The 20,276-nt window shown below is 40.2% G+C and overlaps 1 protein-coding gene across 4 annotated transcripts in view; it reads right to left on the minus strand.

Moving 5' to 3' along the window:
• The window catches only part of Tafa4 (TAFA chemokine like family member 4), a 180,431-nt gene that overhangs the window by 136,491 nt on the left and 23,664 nt on the right, over positions 1 to 20,276 (minus strand). For 2 of the 4 annotated variants that reach the window (XM_074044190.1, XM_074044191.1), the window contains 3 exons: positions 5,557 to 5,618; positions 4,506 to 4,641; positions 276 to 391 (listed from right to left, as the gene is read on the minus strand). In XM_074044190.1, coding sequence (XP_073900291.1) covers positions 276 to 391; positions 4,506 to 4,519 — 130 coding nt within the window. In that variant the 5' untranslated portion in view covers positions 4,520 to 4,641; positions 5,557 to 5,618. Of the gene's footprint in view, positions 1 to 275; positions 392 to 4,505; positions 4,642 to 5,556; positions 5,619 to 20,276 lie in introns of those variants that run through there. The other 2 variants (XM_074044192.1, XM_074044193.1) reach the window with 2 other exon arrangements.

Here is a 20,276-nt window from a genome sequence, read left to right on the forward strand (position 1 = left end):
TTCCTGTCATTCTTCGAGAGAAAGCACTTACAAAAATAGAAGTGCAGACAGGAAAAATGACAGCAAAGAAAACCCTAGAAGATGTCTGAAAAGATGTCCAGATCCACACTCCTCCAGCACCCAGCCATTGCTCGGTGCCTCTTCATGCTCCATCTGGTGACCTACACCCCATCCAAAGCTCTTGTCAGCAACCTATGTATAAAGCATGGACTCTGACGTCTGAAAAGGTTTTACTAATTGATCTCAGAGGCGCAGAATGAGCTTAAAGGGCTTACCTGCATGTCCCCGAGGGTGCTGGCTCGAAGCGGACATCAGCTTACAGCACACCATCAGTAGATAGGCCAGAAAGAGCCAGTATGACAACAGCACTGACTTGGTGCAGGCTCTCATCCTGGGGAGAGACAGGGCTGAGTCACTGAGGGCCCAGGAAGCCAGTCTCCTGGCAAAAGCCAGCCTAGGCAGTGGAGAAAGGGCATAGGGGAGTCAAGGTCCTCCTCACCCAGCTTCTTCTCTCCCAAGAAAACTGAAGACCAATCAAACTAATTTGCACTGAGCAGTAACTCGATTCTCAATAAACACCTTTTGTAATTAAGAGTTTTCCAAGTTAGTACCACACCTTCAGTGGAAAGTCTATTTATGAATCACCAAGGCACAGCTCCAGCAGGCCTGATAGACCATGGGGGTGGTATATCATAGAATGTAAAAGGTATTCACTGAGAACTGGATTCAAAAAGAATAAACATGGCTGCTACATCCAGAAGAATCCACAAAAATTTGGACACGTGGCCCAAGAGCTTTCTGGTTCCTTTGACCGTATATTAAGACCCAGGACTCATAGTTTACTAAACCAATCTCAGAGTAGGTGGGGGCATCGGGGTTAAGAACAGATGAGTACAAAATAAATTTAACTTTATATGGATGGAGTATCAAAATAGCTTCTCTAAGACAATTCAGTTCACAATGCGGTTGCAGGGCATATTCTAAAACAAAAACAAAAAGGGGAGATAAAAGGAAAATATCAAAAATGCATTATTTTTGCCCCTTACTTTCTATCCTTTTTTACCATTATAAGAGAATGAAACAAAACCTGAACTTTTTCTTGCTTGTTTTTTGTTTTTGTTTTGTTTGATTTATTTTTAAGTCACTTTTGAAGCAAAAGTCAGGGCACTTGGCATTTGAAATTCTAGTGATATTAGGTTCTGCCTGGCATAAACTTCATGTATCTAATTTTACCATAAGGGATCAAAGGACCCTTTCTCTTACAAACAGTCATACCTCACGTCCTGGAGTGACTAGTCCCAGGATCCTCCCTGAGGATACCAAAATCTAGAGATGCTTGTGTCCCTTACATAAAATGGTGGCATTTGCACATAACCCACACACATCTTCCCATATACTTTAAGTCCTCTCTAGATTATTCATGATACCTAATACAATGCAAATGCTATGGAAATAGTTCTTGTACTGTATTGTTTAGGGAATGACAAGACAAAAGTCAGTACATGTTCAGAACAAATGTAATTTTTTTTCAAATACCTTTGATCTGCAGTTGATTCAATCTAAGGATAAAGAACCCAAGATACAAAGGACCAAATATATGCAAAATATATCCACACTCATGGGCAGAGATTAAAAGCCCAACACATGGGGTTGAGTCACGGTAATCTCCGGAGGAAGCCCACTATGGAAGCCAGCTTCTAGCCTACCTAGTGGTGCCTGCGGTGGTTTCCCTGCTTGAGGGCAAACATATGGCAGCCCCTGGAGAAACCAGTAACCACATCCCACCTCCAGGCACAGGCTCTGCCACCAGCCTTCTCCCTCAAACTCTTACAATTTCCTCAATTACATTTCGTGCAAAGACGCCATATTACTCATTGATCTGAGACTGAGTTTGCCTTTGGTCAATCAAGCCAAGATTCTAAGATCTTCGAAGAAAGTCAAGTTAAAGTGGCATTTAGCGTTGACTTCTCTTTGCCGTTTTAAACTGTTTTATAGTCATTTTACACTGCTAAATTTAGTGATTTGTTATGCAGCAATAGGAAACCAATAATACAGATCAATGCCCTGTTTGGGCCATGAATTGCTACAAACTAGAAGCCAAGGGACGTGACCTAGTCCACAAGTATTTGATTTAGACTTCACTGTGTTTTTAAAACAAATGCGAACAATTGCCAACATATAAATTGTGCAGAATGTATATCAGAATCCAGCTTCTCAAAACACTATTTCTGCCATAATGGGACTGGGTGGCAGTTGCTGTCTGAGGACAGGTACCCCGTTCCCCACCACTCAAGCCAGTCTCTTAAGCCCAGTCAGCTCACCTTATAGTCATTTGAATTTTTCCCCCTTGGGTAAGAGGAAAAAGCCTTTGTAATGATTAGACCAATAACTGATAGTGGGTTAACAACTGGAATTTTAAAAAATTATGCATGAGATAAAGAATCCCATTAAGAAAATAATCAAACATGAGGGCTGGGAGGATGGCTCAAGTGTTAGAATGTCTACCTAGCAAGTAACGTACCAGACCCTGAGTTCAAACCCCAGTACCACAAAAAATAAATAAATTTTGAACCTCTTTCCTTTGTTTAAATTTTGCAATTGATAATATAATTAAATAATAGCATCTCAAACTCATGTCCACATAGTACTTCCTTTGTGACTTTTCAAACTGCTTTAGGGTTTCTGTCCCCTTTGTGCATATGTGTTAAGGTGGAGAAGATGGAAATTAAAACTCATGCAGGCATTTCAAAGGAGAGAGTCCTAGTGTTCATGTGCAAGTTGAGACAGCTGGGGACTTCTCAGGCAAATGACCAAACATAGCAGTTTACAATAATAGAAAATATATTCTCTCAGTTTTGCAGGTTGGAAATCTGGCACGTTCTACCTGGGTTGTCTGCTCATCAAAGTGTCAAATGGGAGTGTCATCATTTGGAGACTCAGCTGGGGAAAAATTGCTTCCAAGTACCCTGGGGTTATTGGAGAAAAACATTTTCTTAGGACTCTGTAACTGAGGTCCCCATGTTCTTGCCACTGGTCAGGAAATCTCTCAGTCCCCACAGGCTGAATTTGCATTTTTCTGCATGGCACTTGTATATAGTATTCACATTTCATCTGCTCTTAAAAGAAAGATCAGTCCCTTTTTAGGGATCACCTGACTAAGTCAATACTGCCTAAGATAAGCTGACTCCAACTGTGTGTAAGTACACAAAACAAATAACAAAAAGGGTCTTGGGGCCCATATAATTGATAGAACTCTTTAAGATAATGTCCACTGTTGGCAATAACTGAATGAAATATCTCTGACACAATATAGAAAGGGTTTAACTTGATGTATTTAACATAAACTCATAGATAATTTGATAATATGAGTCAAACATTTATAATATTCATATAACCTTTGATACAGCAAGTCACTTACAGGGTTTAACCTTAAAGAAATAACCAGAGATGTATGGGAAATTTTTGCTGTTGTTTATCCTACTAAGAATAATAATACTGAAAAAGATCCTAATATTTACCAATTTGGGACGGGTTAAAGGAACCATGACACAGCCATGAGGTGGGATACTCTTAAGCCACTAAAGTGATATTTTAAAAATAAAAATGAAGATAAAATTTAAATACATAAACTCTATGCCAGTCTGGGACCCTTCATGTCCATTTTTCTCCCTTCCCCTGTTTTGAAAGCTAAGAGAGGAGACCTCCAGGCCATATTTTCCAGTCCCCCATTTTAGCTGGCTCCTACGTAAGCAATGTCCAGAGCCTGGAGAGCAGGGAAGAGGACAATGCTAAGGTATTTCTCCCATGTTCTCTGACTTGGTGGCCATATCTCCTCCATGGCTCCACCTCCTGTCAGAACCCACTGTGTTTCCAGCTTCCACTGAAGGGCACAAGGCACTGCCCAGTGCCACTTCCTGTGTCCCATCAGCCCAGGTTGGTAGTGGCTTTCTATAGTTGCTAATTTGTGACTGTCTCCTTATCTTTTGGTAAGTTTCTCCGACTCTCCCATCATATGTATTACCAATTCCCTAAATCCATTTCCCGCTGCTGTACATGATTGGAATGGCTTCTGTTTCCCTGGTTGAATCCCAACAACAAACTCCCCAAATCAAAAGTTCCAAGGGAATAATTTCCACATCCTAAGCAACTATCCCTCATCCATCTTCTTACATGAACAATTTTAGGTACCAGTTTCCTAAGTGAGTAGTAGCTAATTGTCTGCCCCTAAAACAAATGAGTTAACTTAATGGTTGCTATGATCACCAGAAAAGAATGCCAGGGCAGAGTGGTGCATCGGGGCGGGAAAGCTGCTCAGCAATAATTCTGTAGCTACTTACCTTTTCCTCCAATGAATAAGCCAAACCACTTCTTTGCAAGGTGAAATAATTTCATTTCCAAAATATAAACTAATGTTAAAAGAATAGTTTCCCAAATTCCAAAAAAATATTTTTTAAAAAATGGCTCATCAACTCTGGGATACTTAGTGTCTGTTAACATCATTTTACCTTGGAGACTTCATAAGATGTGGTTCCAGTCAAACGCGATTATTCCAGAATGTGTTTCAGAGTGAGTTCAAAATTCCATTTGTAGCTAGGACCAATCATTTCTGCAACTCCAAAAAACTATCTTATCTTGGAAGATCTATTTTTAAAAAGAAGAGAAACAGGAATCAATTAGTATTTTGATGCTAAAATTAAACAGGTTTCCAATCACAAAATAATGGTTTTTTCTTCCACGACACCCACAGTTTCAGGCAAGTGGTGGACAGCCACACTTCTATATGAGTAAAGTGTCGTAACATTGGGGTAGGGAAGATGGAGAGACCTCTTCATTAGCTAACACAATATAGTTTCAAAGCAGAAGGGCTCACGGCAGCAAAGATATTCAAATTTTGACAAAGGATCCCAAACCATTATAGCTGTACAGTTTCACTCTTCCGTTACACTGATCATTGGATGAAATGGAAACCAGAGATAATCTGTTCCCAAGAGATTATACAATTTGTCCAAGCTCACAAAACAGGGGAAAGCCAAGCAGGAAATTTAAATTCCAAGATCTGGGTGACAGAACCCGAAGATGATTCAGGACACTTTCCAAAGTTGCTTATTAAAAAGTGATAATGTGAGACAGAGAGAAAAATGTCTTTCCAACATGATTCACCATGCCAAAATACAAACAAATCTTGTGAATACTTAGTTGTCACTCAACACCTTTTAAGGCATTGACCTAAAAGAACTTGTCCACCTAATGAAATCATTTTTAAAAGAAGGAAATCAGGTGGTTCTAAACCAAAGACACCTTAAGAATAAATGGGACCTGGAACTACACCACTTTTCATTCTGCTAAAGTTAAATACATCCCACACCATGATAGAGATCAGAGAAAAATAATTGCATGCACTAATAAATATTGAAATTAAAGCCAGGTGAGGGCTAATGCCTGTAATCCCACCTACTTGGGAGGTAGAAATCAGGAAGATCTCAATTCAAGGTCAGCCTGGTGAAAACTTAGGCAGGACCCCATTTCAAACAATAAACTGATCATGGTGGTTCTCACCTGTCATCCCAGCTACATGGAAAGCATAAATAGGAGGACTGAGATCCAGGCTGAGACTCTACCTGAAAAATAAAGCAAAAAGGGCTGTGGGCTTAGTTCAAGTACTAGAGTGCTTGCCTAGCAAATGTGAGGTCCTCAACAACACCCAATATATATATTTATATATTATAAATATCAAAATCACTTTTGAAATGCAGTCTTGTTACTTCAGAATCCTGGTGAACCCACTTCGAATCTACCATCACGCACAACTTTTTTTTTTTCTCTTCTTTTGATATACCAAAGAGAATTCCCCAAGTTTCACTGGAGAATGCTCCAGGGAATAAACTTCAAGACGTACCCCTCTGAGGCTACAAGACAGAAAGAGTGTGCCTGGTAGCTCAACACAGGGAAATGGCTATGAATAACTGTATAAATACGAGAAAAACAACTTAAAAATGTTCATCTCCCAGATCCTCCAACTTTATTAAGTATCTTTGTCCTTATGTCCACCCACGGGCATGACGTGACCTTCTGCTATCAAAAAGAACTGCATCATAATGATGTAATTTGTCAGAACCCATCATAATGAACTCCCCATGTATTGGAAACCAAAATGACCTTTCCTGGCTAATATTTATCTTGTTTTCCTCCCACAAAAGGAACCACTGGGCATTCTTTTTTCAATTCATTAAAAAAAAGAATCCATCAGCCAAAGAAATGTGGTCTAGTAGTTTGTATGCCAGACCAGTAGCCAGGAGCTTAAGTTTAGGGTGAGCAATAGTAACTCATTCAGTCAGATGTTCCCAAAGTGTATGTTAGGCACTTGTTTCAAAGGATTAACTCTTTCCTGTCACTTCTAAACTTCAGTATGTTCAAGACCACCTATAATATGTGCGTAACACCCAAAGTATTCACTTGCTGTCTTGTCATTTCTCTTTCTACTCTTCCCAATGATAACACAGCCCTTTCTATCAGTCAGCCTCAAAAGTCATTTATTTTTAAAGAGTTTTCAGAATTCCCAGTGATGAAAGACACTGCCCACATCTAGGCTATAAAATTTATTTTTCAAAATGTGTCTGGTCATTCTCAGAATGAAATAAAAGGACACAGGCAGCATTTGGATGCTGGGCTACGTTTTTCATCTTTCACCTGCTAGGTTGCCATTATATAGAATCAGCCACTCTTACTACAAAAGAACAGAATGCCTATTTATGTTTCCTGGTACTGAAAACCTTTGAGGTTCCCAGGCAGAAGAGAACATTCTTCAGATAATTAATTTATTTCTGTGTTACACAGAAAAAGAATTCTGCCTGCCCTTGATTTCTTATCAAGGAAATAGAGAGACGGTACCTTTCTCTTCTCTTGATCTACCTGCCTCCTCTATTAGTGGGGTGAAATCCTAAGAGAATTATTCTTTCAGAATACAGTCATTCACTTATAGATAATCACTGTCAGAGCACCTCTGATAGAATTTCTGCCACATCCCTCACCGCACACATGTCAGCCTGCACAGCAGCATACATACAGCACCTGAAAATCTACAATGTGGAACTATATCTGTTGCTTTTAAAATTTGAAGACAGTCACCTTACACATGCATCTGACCCTGAGGAAAAAAAATTATATAAACTTAAATTTCAGGAACATTTTACAAATATAATTACTACTTATTCTAAGAAAGTATCAAGATCATGAAGGACAAAAAGGAGAGAGAATTGTTCCAAATCAACAGGAAAAACGAGTCAATCAAATGTAACCAAGATCCTTCACTGGCTCTTAGACAAGGAAAAATGTATAGAGCTAGTCATTTTCATAATGTGCTACACACACACAGACACACACACAGACACACATACACACACACACAATACACACACACACACGCACACACACGTGCACAGACACGCACATACACACACACATACACACACAGACACACACATACACACATACACACACACATACACACACAGACACACACACAGACACACACACACAGACACACACGCACACACACGTGCACACACACGCGCACAGACACGCACATACACAGACACACACATACACACATACACACATACACACATACACACACAGACACACAGACACACACACAGACACACACACACAGACACACACGCACACACACGTGCACACACACGCGCACAGACACGCACATACACAGACACACACATACACACATACACACATACACACATACACACACAGACACACATACAGACACACACACACACAGACGCGCGCGTGCACGCACACACACACACAGACACGCACACACACAGACACACACACAGACACGCACACACACAGACGCGCACACACACACAGACACACACACAGACATACACACATACACACACACAGACGCACACACACACAGACACACACACACACAGACACACACACACACACATACACACACACAGACACACACACACACACACACACACACACACACACACGGAGCCAGGAAGGACATTACTGGATATAGCCTTTAGATTAAATTACAATGCTATACCAACATTAAGTGTCCTCATCCTGATCATACTGCAGATAAGAAAGAAAATGTCCTTATCACTAAAAAATGCACTCTGAAACACTTAAGAATAAAGAGACAAATGTCTCCAACTCATTTTCAAATGATTCCAAGAAAAATAAATACAAAGGAAAAAATGGAAGTGGGAAAAGATAGAGGGCATGAGGGAGGAAGGCAGAGAGGGAGGCAAGAAGGTAACGGTGGATGAATGAATAAATGAAAAAGAAATGGGTAAAATATAACTAGTAAACCAGAGTAAAGGGTATATGGGCTTCTTTATACTACTTTTTCAACTTTCATTGCCATAAATTATATCAAAATGAAACATTACTTAGTCATTTAAAAGGCTTCAGTTTATCAGACATACTAAAATGATTGATACCTGATTATCACACCTAAGCAATGAGAGTTGACAGCATGAATGCAATGGTAAATTTAACTAAGAATTCATCCAAACCTCCATTATGAAGGAATAAATGCAAGGAGTCCTATTTGTTTTATTTAAAAAGCTTTTGTGCAGTGCCTACCATGGACCAAGCATTATGCTAAACATTTTAAGTATTAACTCACACCAGGCATGGTGGTACACACCTGTAATCCCAGTTACCCAGGATGCTGAGGCAAGAGAATTAAGAATTTAAGGTCAGCCTGGGCAGTTCAGTGAGACCCTGTCTCAAAATAAAGTAAAAACTAAAGTTAAAAAAAAAAAAACTTCTACCTCTGAGTGTAGTTCAGTGGTAAAGTACTTGCCTAGCATGCATGAGGCCCTGGGTTCAATCCCAAGTACTTCTTAGTTATTAACTTACTTAAAAGTAGGACTTTTTTATACCCCATAAGGCATAGAAAGGAGAAGTGACTTGTCCAGTGTCAGTTAGCAAGTAAGTGGCTGAACCAGGCTACCTGGCATCAAAGTATTTAATGTTTGAATTCTAGTAAAAAATATCTTCAAAAGTATCAGCTTCCTTCCATGCTTTAGAGAATAGGTAAAAATCCATCTTTCTTCAGGATTTAAAGACACCAGTCACCAACCTGAAGTTAAAAATTCTGTCCGTGGCTAAATTTTTACCATGCACATACACAATTGGATGGGATTTATTAGCAGACCCTGGGAGCTGCTGTGATGGTTTATATGAATCCCTAAATAAATTTTGCTTCACCTTGAAAAGCTAGTGAAAGGCAGTGATGCAAGTTTCTGATTTGCAGATTAATTAAAAGCTAATATCATTTCCCAAATTAAGATGAAAACAGCAAGAATCACAAAGGTCACAATCAGCAGTTAAGCCACCATATTCCAAACAGGTGGAAAATAACTGCACTTCAAGTCAGAATTCTAAAACATTTCAATGGAAATGTACCACAGCCATGATAGCCCACATGAAGGCTAAATTACCTTTGTTGGTTTCTATGAAGGAATTCAGGACCAAAACAAAACAAAAAAATGGATTTTTTTTTTTTTTTTTGTCTATGCATCCACCTAAACTCATATCCTGACACAGCCTAATCCAGAAGCATTTTTTTTCTTGCAACAGTACAGCAAAGCAGGATCTGGCTTAATAGCAAATAAACAGGTCTAAGTCTGCCCACCTACCAGGAGGGTCTCCAAGGGCATCTTGCATCACCTCCAGAGTGGGAGGAACAAAAGCTATTTCCAGACTAACCACCAGTTTGGCTTTGACCTCCAGGGCTGGGGTCTACTGGGAGGGCCTGGTGACTTCTATTCTCAGCCCCCTGGGTATCAGAGCACAAGTAGGAATAACTCTTCCAGCTGATGCTGTAAGAGGCAACACTCTTTAGAGTTTAGACATGTGGTAAATCATTTTTCTACACTAATTTCTACTTAAGACAAAAGAAGATAGAAACATAAAATGTTTCATAAATACACAACCTGAGTTTGCAGAGCCAAGAAAGGTCCTGGGAGTAGAAGTAAGAGGTAAAAGAACAGTTCCACTAAGCGATATCTTGACCAATAGCCACTGGCCATTCTGACATAGAACTTGGCTGCACAAAACAACTCATCACTCCTCCAAACAGAAATGAGGAAAGAAGTTTCCATTTCCAGCTGCTTAAATAACATGACCACACTGAATTGTCTTTGGAAATATGCAAACAGCTTTTCCACCCAGTGTGCATGGCCAAGTGGAAACTCTCTCCAGACGAATTTATTCTGAAAGAAAACAGGTATTAATTAAAGAGCTTCTTACCCTTAAGACTCTGCTGATGAAAGCAAATGAACATAATTGTTCACCAACACCTACGCCAATATATCTCACACAGCACTCTGTGGCTGAAGCCTCCTTCAAGGTATTGTTTTATAGTTAACACATGATGTGTGGGATTACTTTGCCATTTTTTAACTTAGTTAATTATTTTGTTTAATATGTATAGTTTATTATTGTTGTTGTTGTTGTACTGGGGGTACATTATGACATTTATAAAAGTTCTTATATCATATTTGAATTCATCCCCTCCATCATTCTCCTTTATGCCCCCTCCCCCAATTCCTGGAAGAGTTTCAATAGGTCTCATTTTTCCATTTCCATACATGAGTACGTAATAGTTCTACATATTCACCTACCTACTCCCTTTCCTTATGTCTTTCCCTACTTTGCCTTTTGGAACATGATCACTGCACTACGCTAAAGCTTGTTCTTCTGCCACTATGTGGTATACACATGTCATAAATTGCTTTTTTATTGCTTGCTTAAAAACATCGATGGAGAATTTACTACTGAACCATTTTACAACGAACTAAAGCACAGTTGTAAATAAGCCATTAAAGACAGTAACTGTGCCTGTTAAAAATTAATGCCATTTGTAAAATTCTTTTTAATTTCATGTGTTATCAATACCAGCTGATGTAAATGAGGTGGTAGTGAATTCCTTAAGAAGCCTCTTCTAGTCAGAGATGATTTAAATTAATTAAATAGACATGCTATGTTCCGATAAGGCTCACACTCTATCATTTTAAGAACTGAGAAATTCCTTAGATGATCCCAGCATCTTTACTTTGGTGCCGTGACACATTCTTTTCTAACAGAGATATGGTCAAACAGTGTGTTTTGTTAATGGAGAAAAAAAAAAATTCCAGCCTACAAGTGACTATGAAAAGTACAAAAGCCATCACTGCTAAGTGACTATGTTTATTGAAAGCCAGAACACAGAAAACAAACTGGCAAGTTACATCAAATGAAACGCACTCACCAAACTCAGCGGTGACAATCAGCATGGCTCCACTGCTTGTTGTCCAAGTGAAATTAGCCAGGTCTGGAGCTGAGCAACTGTGACCGGTAATGGCAAGTTAGCCATAAATCTCTCAAGACCCAATTATCCTGACTGCGGGGGATTTATTCCTTTTAATTAGACTAGTTTTTAATTGGAAAATTTCCTCTCATTTCTCATTTTTCAAGTAATCAAAACAGAGTGTACAAGGATTTTATTTAACATAGTAAACACCCAGCATAAGACATTAAAAGCAATCCATGAGTGGGCAAGCACTTGAAATTTTATCCAAAATATTTTTACGTGATAGGATCGAACTTTTACATAAGCAATATTCATAAAAATAAAGTTGTAATAGATATCAACTAAAATACCTTTAACACTTTAACACTAGCAGGGGTCAGCTGGGGTCCACTGACTTGTTATAAGAATGTGACCCTTCCAAGGAGAGGAGAGGGACCAGGTCCTATTTCTCTGCCATCCAAGCCTCTAGCCTAAGTGCTCTGCATATCATGAGACTTGACATGCTTTGTGAATGAATGAATAAATGCAAGCCTCCAGGTTCAATGCCAAATGAATGGCCATATAACCTCAAGGCTCCCCAAATTCCTCATAATACAACTATAAAAGCCCAGGTGAATTCCAGCTGAAACACAGGCATGGAACATTCCAGGGAAAGTAGTGTGGTTCAGCTGCAGAAAGCATGAAACTCACAGACACAGACACACAGTAAATTCATCCATGGCAGGATTATGTAGCAAGACAAAGCCCATTGCAGACAGTATTGTCCACTTTAATCCATTAGTGGGATAAATGCTACTTAAAAGCTTAATCTAAACCTTTATTAAATCTTCAGCCGTAAAATTCATCTTTTGTTTTACAACAGTGCCCTCCTGTGGGCAAAGAAAGGAAGGAAGGCTACTGCCTATACAACGGTTAGCTTGATTGACAACACATAGTTGTATGATAATTTTTTTAATTTTTCAATAAATCCATGCTTATAAACAGAATGCAAACCATTCTTAAATAAATATAAGATGTAATTAAAATAAAAATAACAGTATCACACTAAACAGCCTTACCAAAAAGAAAACTTAAATCAAAATATACCAATTGCTTCTTGATGAGATGGAGATTCTTTCTATGGAATAGTAGCTATACTAGATGCAAGCTGAGTGGGATTCAGTACTTGTGTTTCTCCTGGTTACTTCTGAAACGCTAGCCTGCACTACAATAGCTCATATGCTATTTAAAATGGCACAAAGCACTCATGACACTCAAAACTCTGCTGCTGGCCTACTCAGAGGCATGCTGGGGATATGAAGGAAAACAGCAACGCTCATCTATTCAGAAGTGGCCACGCAGCTGAAGAAGAGAGACACCCATGGTGACTAGGCCATTAAATATTTGGTGGTATCCTTTAGAACTAAAAAGACTTGAATCCTGTAGAGAAGAAAAAGATCCACAAGGACTGCTGTAATCCAGGAAAGCTTCCCAGAAGGGGCAACAACAGCACAGGACAGTGAAAGAGAAAAGGGACACAGGAAATGGTGTTCTAGAAGGTTTGGGGGTTGGTTTGTTTGTTGATGTGGAGAAAAATCTCAATATGGGCAATTTCCTGTTTTCTGTTGACTTGGTGGAGAAGTGGAAGGGACCATTAAAAGAAAACCATAGAATTTGGGTGGAGAAATGGAGCAAGGTGACAAGGTAGGTGGGGCCTGGTTACACGAGGAAGTCATACAGCTGAAAAGCCTTCCACAGTCTACCTTCATGGTGGACAAGCCACTGCTGCTTCTTCGCCAAGTATTTTTGGTCAGTTTTGCACCAGACCCTATGTTCTATGCACAGAGGAAGGACAAGGTTCCAGGTGTCCTGGAGCTTACATTCCAGCACAAGGGGACAAACACACAGCCTGAATACAGTAGCTGTGAACCAGCAAGAGCGTCGCAGAGAAAAGGAAAGTGTGATGGAGCCAGTCTGTGTATGGAGGGAAAGAGGCAGCTCAGAGTAGGCATTCAGGGATGGCCTGGCCTCTCTGAGAAAGGAACTCTGATTTGATGAATGATAGGACATGACCTTATGGCAGAAGATAAGCAGCACAATGTGTTCAGGAGCAGGGAGGCAGCTCGGGTGGTGGGAGGGATTGAGTAAGGCAAAGAGAGATGAGTTGATGTTAGAGTCCTGGGGCAGATCACACAGGGGTTCATGAAATACAGCACAGGGTTGAACTTGATCCCAAATGTGGCATGGGAGTTTAAAGCAGGAGAGAAATGGGCAGTGGTTTGGGTTTTCACAGGGGCTCTTTGCCTGCTGGGTGAGAAGGGACTCTGGCAGGGAGTGGAAAGACACAAATTGGGAAACTACTACAGTAGTCCAAGCAAGGTGAGAACTTGGAACAGGGTCCTGACAACACAACCGAAGGAAAACTGATGTTACAAGGCCGAAAGCAGCACCTAGTGCATCACAGATTCATCATAAATGTCCATGAGTTTGTGAGTGACTGTTTAAGTGACTGAGTCCACTGCCCATCCCTACCTGCTTAGCAATGTCCCCATGGCCCTTCATCAACTTTCTCTAGGGATGGTATCTGTCTCACAGCTACATCAACAGACAGATTTGTATATGACCTCAAGAGAAGAAATATCAGCTAACACCACTTTATTGACTGCTTGTCTGGTACACAATAAGGCCCCAATGAGAAATAGGAGGGGAAGAATTCAGCCAGCTCTCTGGGAGGAAGGTACCAATGAAGCCAGACCTCTACAGTGGTTTCCTCTCATATGTCCTCCTGGACATTTCAGACTCTCCATGTGGGAAGAAACCAATGAAGTAATGACAAGAGTCAAGTTTCAGATCTTGGCTCCATGAATATTAGTTTTTATCTTATGGACATTATACAACATAGAATCCCTTTTTTCTCTTCACTTCAGCTGCTAAGCTCAGAGTTGGTGACTAGCACCTTTCACCATGAATCTTTTACATTACTCTTATGCCTTTTTACCTCTTTCATTTCACTGAATATTTTTGAAGGCTCTCTCAAATCCATTTTGATGGAGACAGATATAAATACATGAATATATTTATAAGTCACCATATGTGTTAACAGGTTCAATATTCAACGTCCCCTAATTATCTTTCTGTTGACTCCCCTTTTTACTCCCCATTCTACTTATCAGATCAAAACTCAAAATGTCTACCTTGACATGGTTACCTCATGGTAAAGCATTATTTTCAAATAATAAAATGAAAACTGTCACCTAAAATATACAACACAGGAACTAACAGGCACAGGCTCACCCTGGGAAACAGGAAGACTGCTAAGAGATGGCACAGGGACTGATAGGATTTGGTTTAAGATGAATAAGAACACAAGGAACAAAACCCAGAGCTGTGATAGGGGGACCAAGAGGTGGGCATGGTGAAAAGGGGACAGGATAGGAAAGGACTCCAAGGACACATGTTGTCCAGCTTCAACAAAGATCAGTGTTGGCGAGCAGTAATCAATAACCAATCACTTTTTGTGAAATTAAGATCAACATGGTATGTATAATCTAGAAAAATGTTCACAGACCCTAGAAGTTGACACCACATCTGAGTGTTATGCATCTTGTTTAAGTCAAGAAAAGAGAATCAAAGAGCCTGCAGTTGTGATAATAATTAAGTGGATATATGTTCTGAGTCAAAGACTTTGCATTTCATCTCATTTAATCCTCAGAACAACTGATAAGGCAGTAGGGTGTCTCGTTTGTTTGTTTTTAATCTATTTAAAAGGGTAGAAAATCAGTAATTATACTTACTTCAGTAAGCAGTGGAATGAGGTTTCCAAGCTAGGCTAAGAGAGTCCACAATGTGAGAGGAAAAGGAAATAGAAAATAGAAAAGAGACCTGGGTAAACCAGAGAGGGAGGTTGAGGTAGAGCAGGAAGTGCTCAGCTCAGACTGTCTGAAGCCAATACAGAAAGTCCAACTCAGAACACCTCCAGGTTCAAAGATGGAGTCATTAAAAAAAGATGGCATCCTCCTAACAACTGGCCATAACTGATGGAGGATTATATTAAATTCCAACCACACATTGACTTTTTCATTTGTAAACTTTATGAAATGAATGAATTGCCCATTTATTATCTCCAAAAGAATTCAGCATTCACACTGAGATAATAATATACTCTGGATTTTTTTTTTCTTCATTTGGAAAACACCTCTGGCATTCACAGAACTTCTTGCAAACTCTGCCTATGGTCTGACAACACCATCACTGGCCCAATCACCATCTAAAAGAAAAACAGCTCACATTAATAATGCATAACAATCACAACCGGAGCCCCTAGAAATTTCTATGTCTAGTCCACATTCTCACACATGAATTAGCTAATCACAGCTTCGTTTGGGCATCAGAGAAACACTCTAGCAGCAAGCATGCCTATATAAGGAGAAAGAGGTCATGAACCCATAATCCACACACACATGGAGACATCACACACTTTCGGAGACTTCTAAAACCTTCACAGAAGACTGTGAAGACTGTTCTGTCTCTAGTCATGGGTCAAGGTAATAAACGCACTATTCATCCCCAAAAGGAAGAAACACATGTAAAAACTAAGACTGCCATAATCTACTGTGTAATATAAAAATTATTTTTGTGACCTACAGGATCTTTAACCTTTAATTAAAATAATAGAGTCATTTAAAACTCAGTCCCTTTGGTAACTGGGGACAGAAAGAAGAGAGACAATGAAATTCAAATATTTTCTACCTTCCTCTTCCAGTCTTTTAGAGCCTTCCTGCCGTTTGTACGTGTCAGTCTTTCTGTTAAGAGCCAGACATGTTCTCCTGTTCTTCTCTACATAGTTAATTCCTACTCACCCATCCTATCTCAGAGCAACCATCATTCCTCAGGGAAGGACTCTCAGATTGACTATTTGAAGTCCTCTACTTGAGTCTTTTCTCTTGGCACTCTTCATTATGGTACTCTTACACTCATTTGAGTCTTCTACATAAAACAGGTTTTGCTTTGTGGTAAAATTTTCAGCTGAGACTTTCTTAGGTGTACATGCAGTTCACAGCTTCTGCTTTCGCTGAGACTCCATGGCAATGGAGTTGGCTAGTTCAAGTCAAGCCAGGTGAAGCCTCCTCTTCCTAAAACTAAGAATTGGGACTGAAAGGTATGGGGTGGCCATATTTCCTTCACCACATGCAGGCAGAACAAAGTGGCCAACTTCACAGACAAGACTGGCACAGATGCATAAAAAGCAGAAATGAGACACAGACCATGATCCAGGTCCCTGAAGGTCAATCTATTCTCAGCTTCAAAACTTCCCTTGGCCCGCCTGCATGCCCTCCCTTAAATTCTACCAGAACTCCTATAGCTTTTAAAAATAGTCCTAATTCTCATATTTGCTTGGCCAAGGCACACTAAGTTTTTAATCAAATCAAAATAGAATTATCCCATTTCATAGATAGGGAAACTGAGTCCCCTCTCCCACACACACACACCCACAATGACCTTTCCAATGTTAAAATAACAGATCTGGGCTTTATCCCCAACCTTCCTGACATTGGAGCATCTCTGTCTGCACTCTTGGCTAGTAGCTACTAGCCACGGTGGCCATTTAAATTTAAATTAACTTCAAGTAGGATTCAAAAATCAAGTTCATCAGGTGTACTGACCTGTAGGTCAAATGAGCACTGTCATGGTGAACAGTCAGCACGGTTACAGAACATCTCTACCATGGCAGAAAGTTCTACTGGATACCTGTAGATCCCTGAAGGATCCAGCCTCGCTACTTGTGGAACCTGAAACAAACTGCAACAGCTAACGCCAGCTGGTGCAAAACACAGTGGAATGCACTGGAATGGGGCTGAGTCTTGCCATCCAGCACATCACATCCTTTCAATGGGCAAATCTATAGTCTGCTCTGGCCCTCAAGTTCCTCATTAGAAAATAGATTTGAAAATAGCTACCTAGGTCACTGTGAATTTCAAATGAGATGTGAGACCAAAAGGGCTCAGTAAATTGCACCTATGCCACAACGAGCTATAATTAGTAACACCACCAGCTAATGGTACCTCTGGAGCGAAATAAACGTCTGGATCTTTCTCTAAGAGCTTTCTGTACATCGATGCCTCTAATTCTCCCCACCACACTTTGGGATAGGTGCTAGCATTACCCCATTTTACAAAGGAGGAAATTTAGACACAAGAAGATAATGTGACTTATCTGAGGTCACTGACCAAGTAGCAGAGCTGGAATATGAACCCAGGTTCCAGAGTCTGCCCTCTTGGCCACTGGGCAATATTGCCTTTCTCACCTCCAAAAGTAGACATTCCCTAATCCATGCATCCACTCCTCCCTCTCTTTTATGCCTACACCACAGGTCAGCCAGGACCTGTAGCATTTCCTTTTCTGAATGGAAATGATAATCTCGTCTCCTGGCCTTCCTCTTCTATATTTCCCTTTTATGTGTAGATCTTCATATATGGGTCTAAAACCAACCTTACTAGACATGAAAACACTTCATGCTACAGCAAGAGGCAGGTTTGCTCACCCTACAGAATTATGCACAGTAATAATCAACAAACAGATCCTGCTTGAGAAAACCTGACAAACCCCATTAATAAAATCACTTTCCAAAGGATTTCCAATCTAATAAGTAATTTCAGACATCATTGGCTCCCCAATCAATGTCCATTTCTATAATAGATGAAAGGAGCCAAAAAAATCCCAGGGGCAGGAATCTTGAGAGAGAACATCCCACCATCCTCACATCTAGTATTAACATCTATCTGACCTGACCTAACCCACTTGGGTATTTAGCAATTCCTATGACTTGTTCACAAATAGGACTCACAGGCATTTTAATCTCATTATACTCTGTTTTAAATACCTTAAAATATGTATCCATCATCAACCTCATAATTATATAGTTAATGGACCTGCTTGTAAAGTGTGTTGCTAATGCATGAATACCAAAGCAAGCATATTCTACATCACAAAGTGGCTTAATGTTTTAATCACTATATTCCTATATTGTTGACTTCCACTGTAATCAATTAATTTTGTGTGTGTGTGTGTGTGTGTGTGTGTGTCTGTTTTAAAACACTATTCTGAGACATGATTCATAGGTTTTGTCAAACCTTCAAAGGGACCTATATAGAATGGAAGAGGTTAGAGAATCTCCATTTCAAGTCAGGTGTGGTCGCTCATGTCTATAATCCTAGTTACTCAGGAGGCAGAGATTGAGAGGATCAAGGTTTGAGACCAGCCTGGGGGAAAAGTTCATGAGACCCCCATCCCAATAAATAAAAGCTGAGCATGGCAGTGTGCACCTGCCATTCCAGCTATGTGGAAGTGTAAATAGGAGGATCAGAGTTCAGGCCAACCTAGGCATAAAGCAAGCCTCTAGCTCAAAAATAACCAAAGTAAAAAGTGCTGGGGGCATGGCTTAAGTGGTAGATCCTGTACTTAGGAAATGCAAGACCCTGAGTTCAAATCCCAGTAATGCAAATACACACACACACACACACACACACACCCTTGGAGTTGGCAAAACCTTCTTTGATGTGCACAAAATATTACAACTGTCTTCTCCCCCTTCCCCCCTCCCATCAGTTTGGCCTGGGCCAAACCTATCACCCATCAGTTCTGCCACAGGTTTGAAAGTCAACTAACAGGTGATGTAATAACTTCTGTGTAAGGGACAAACCAGCCACAAATGTGCCAGGGAACATATGCAGATGGTTTTTAGAAGGTTAAAAAAAAATGCCATGTATAGAAAGCCCCATCGTTTCAAGTGCCTCTTGGAACCACTATCCTGTAATGTATTCCAACTTGCAAGTGTAGAAATGGCCTCATTATCCCCACAGAGGTCCTTCACAAAGTCTACTTCAAAGCAAGCACCTCAGAAGGTTAGGCTGCAATTGGAAATCCAGTGCTATAAATACACATGGCCTGGGAAAGTAAGGGCAAGATTGAGTCCATGACTGTGTCTTCAAGGAGGAAAATGAGAACGCCATAGGCCAAGGGATTACCCAGTGAACAAACAGCTGTGAGAGAACAGGGATGACATTTCTAAGGTCCATAGGATGACAAGAGTCAGAATCCAAGAACAAAGAGACCCTTGTCATCATGAAAGAGATAAAGTATAAAGCAGGCAAACATTAGGACAGGTTTCCCAATTTATACTGAAAGAGTCTGTGTAGATTATGACAAAGGTCAGGCAATAAGGAAGTGAAATTATCAATATGAATGGAGCCTTGGGATATTTTCTCCTCAAACTAGAACCCAAACAAAGATTTGATATAAGTAGGCATGCTTAAGTTTGCTGGTGTGAGCAAAGCAGCTAGATTCCACTAGTGCCTTCCAAAAAGTAAAAAGAAGCTTAGAATCATCCTAGAAATCACTCCCAGAATCACCCACCAACAGGCAGGAAGTCAGGGCATTTATTCATCTGCTCCTCGCTGCCAGTGGCTAAAGGTTTTCCTCAGAGGCATTCACTTCAGTTTACTGGAAGTCAACTTCCGGGCTGATTCTTCTGGTATGTCTTTGTGTGGGAGAAGGCTGTGAGGAAGGTGGAAAGCTGCTTACTGAATGACAGGGATGAAATGTGAGCTGCTTAAGATGAAACTGAACGTGGTCAGAACCGGCCTGTACAGCTGGTTGAAATCAGAGGTACAGAGGTTTCTGCATGTAAACCTTTTCTTCTAAAGTAGCTTCCCTGCATTGAATTTTAGGATTCATTCACTTACCGAGTAGTTTTTAGCCCCAACTATGCGCTAGGCACTAGAACACTGGAATGCACAAGCCAGGTGAGTTCTCTGCCTTCATCTACCCTGTATTTTATGAAAAATGGGTATTTCAGTTATTATCTAAAAACAGAACACAAAGGAAAGAGTGCTGAAGAAAGGAAAGTGAGCAGAGATGACAATTTGGCAAGGGTAGTCAGGGATTGTCATTTGAGTTAGAG

This window comes from Castor canadensis, chromosome 10 (assembly GCF_047511655.1).
Source record: "Castor canadensis chromosome 10, mCasCan1.hap1v2, whole genome shotgun sequence".
Taxonomy (NCBI): domain Eukaryota; kingdom Metazoa; phylum Chordata; class Mammalia; order Rodentia; family Castoridae; genus Castor; species Castor canadensis.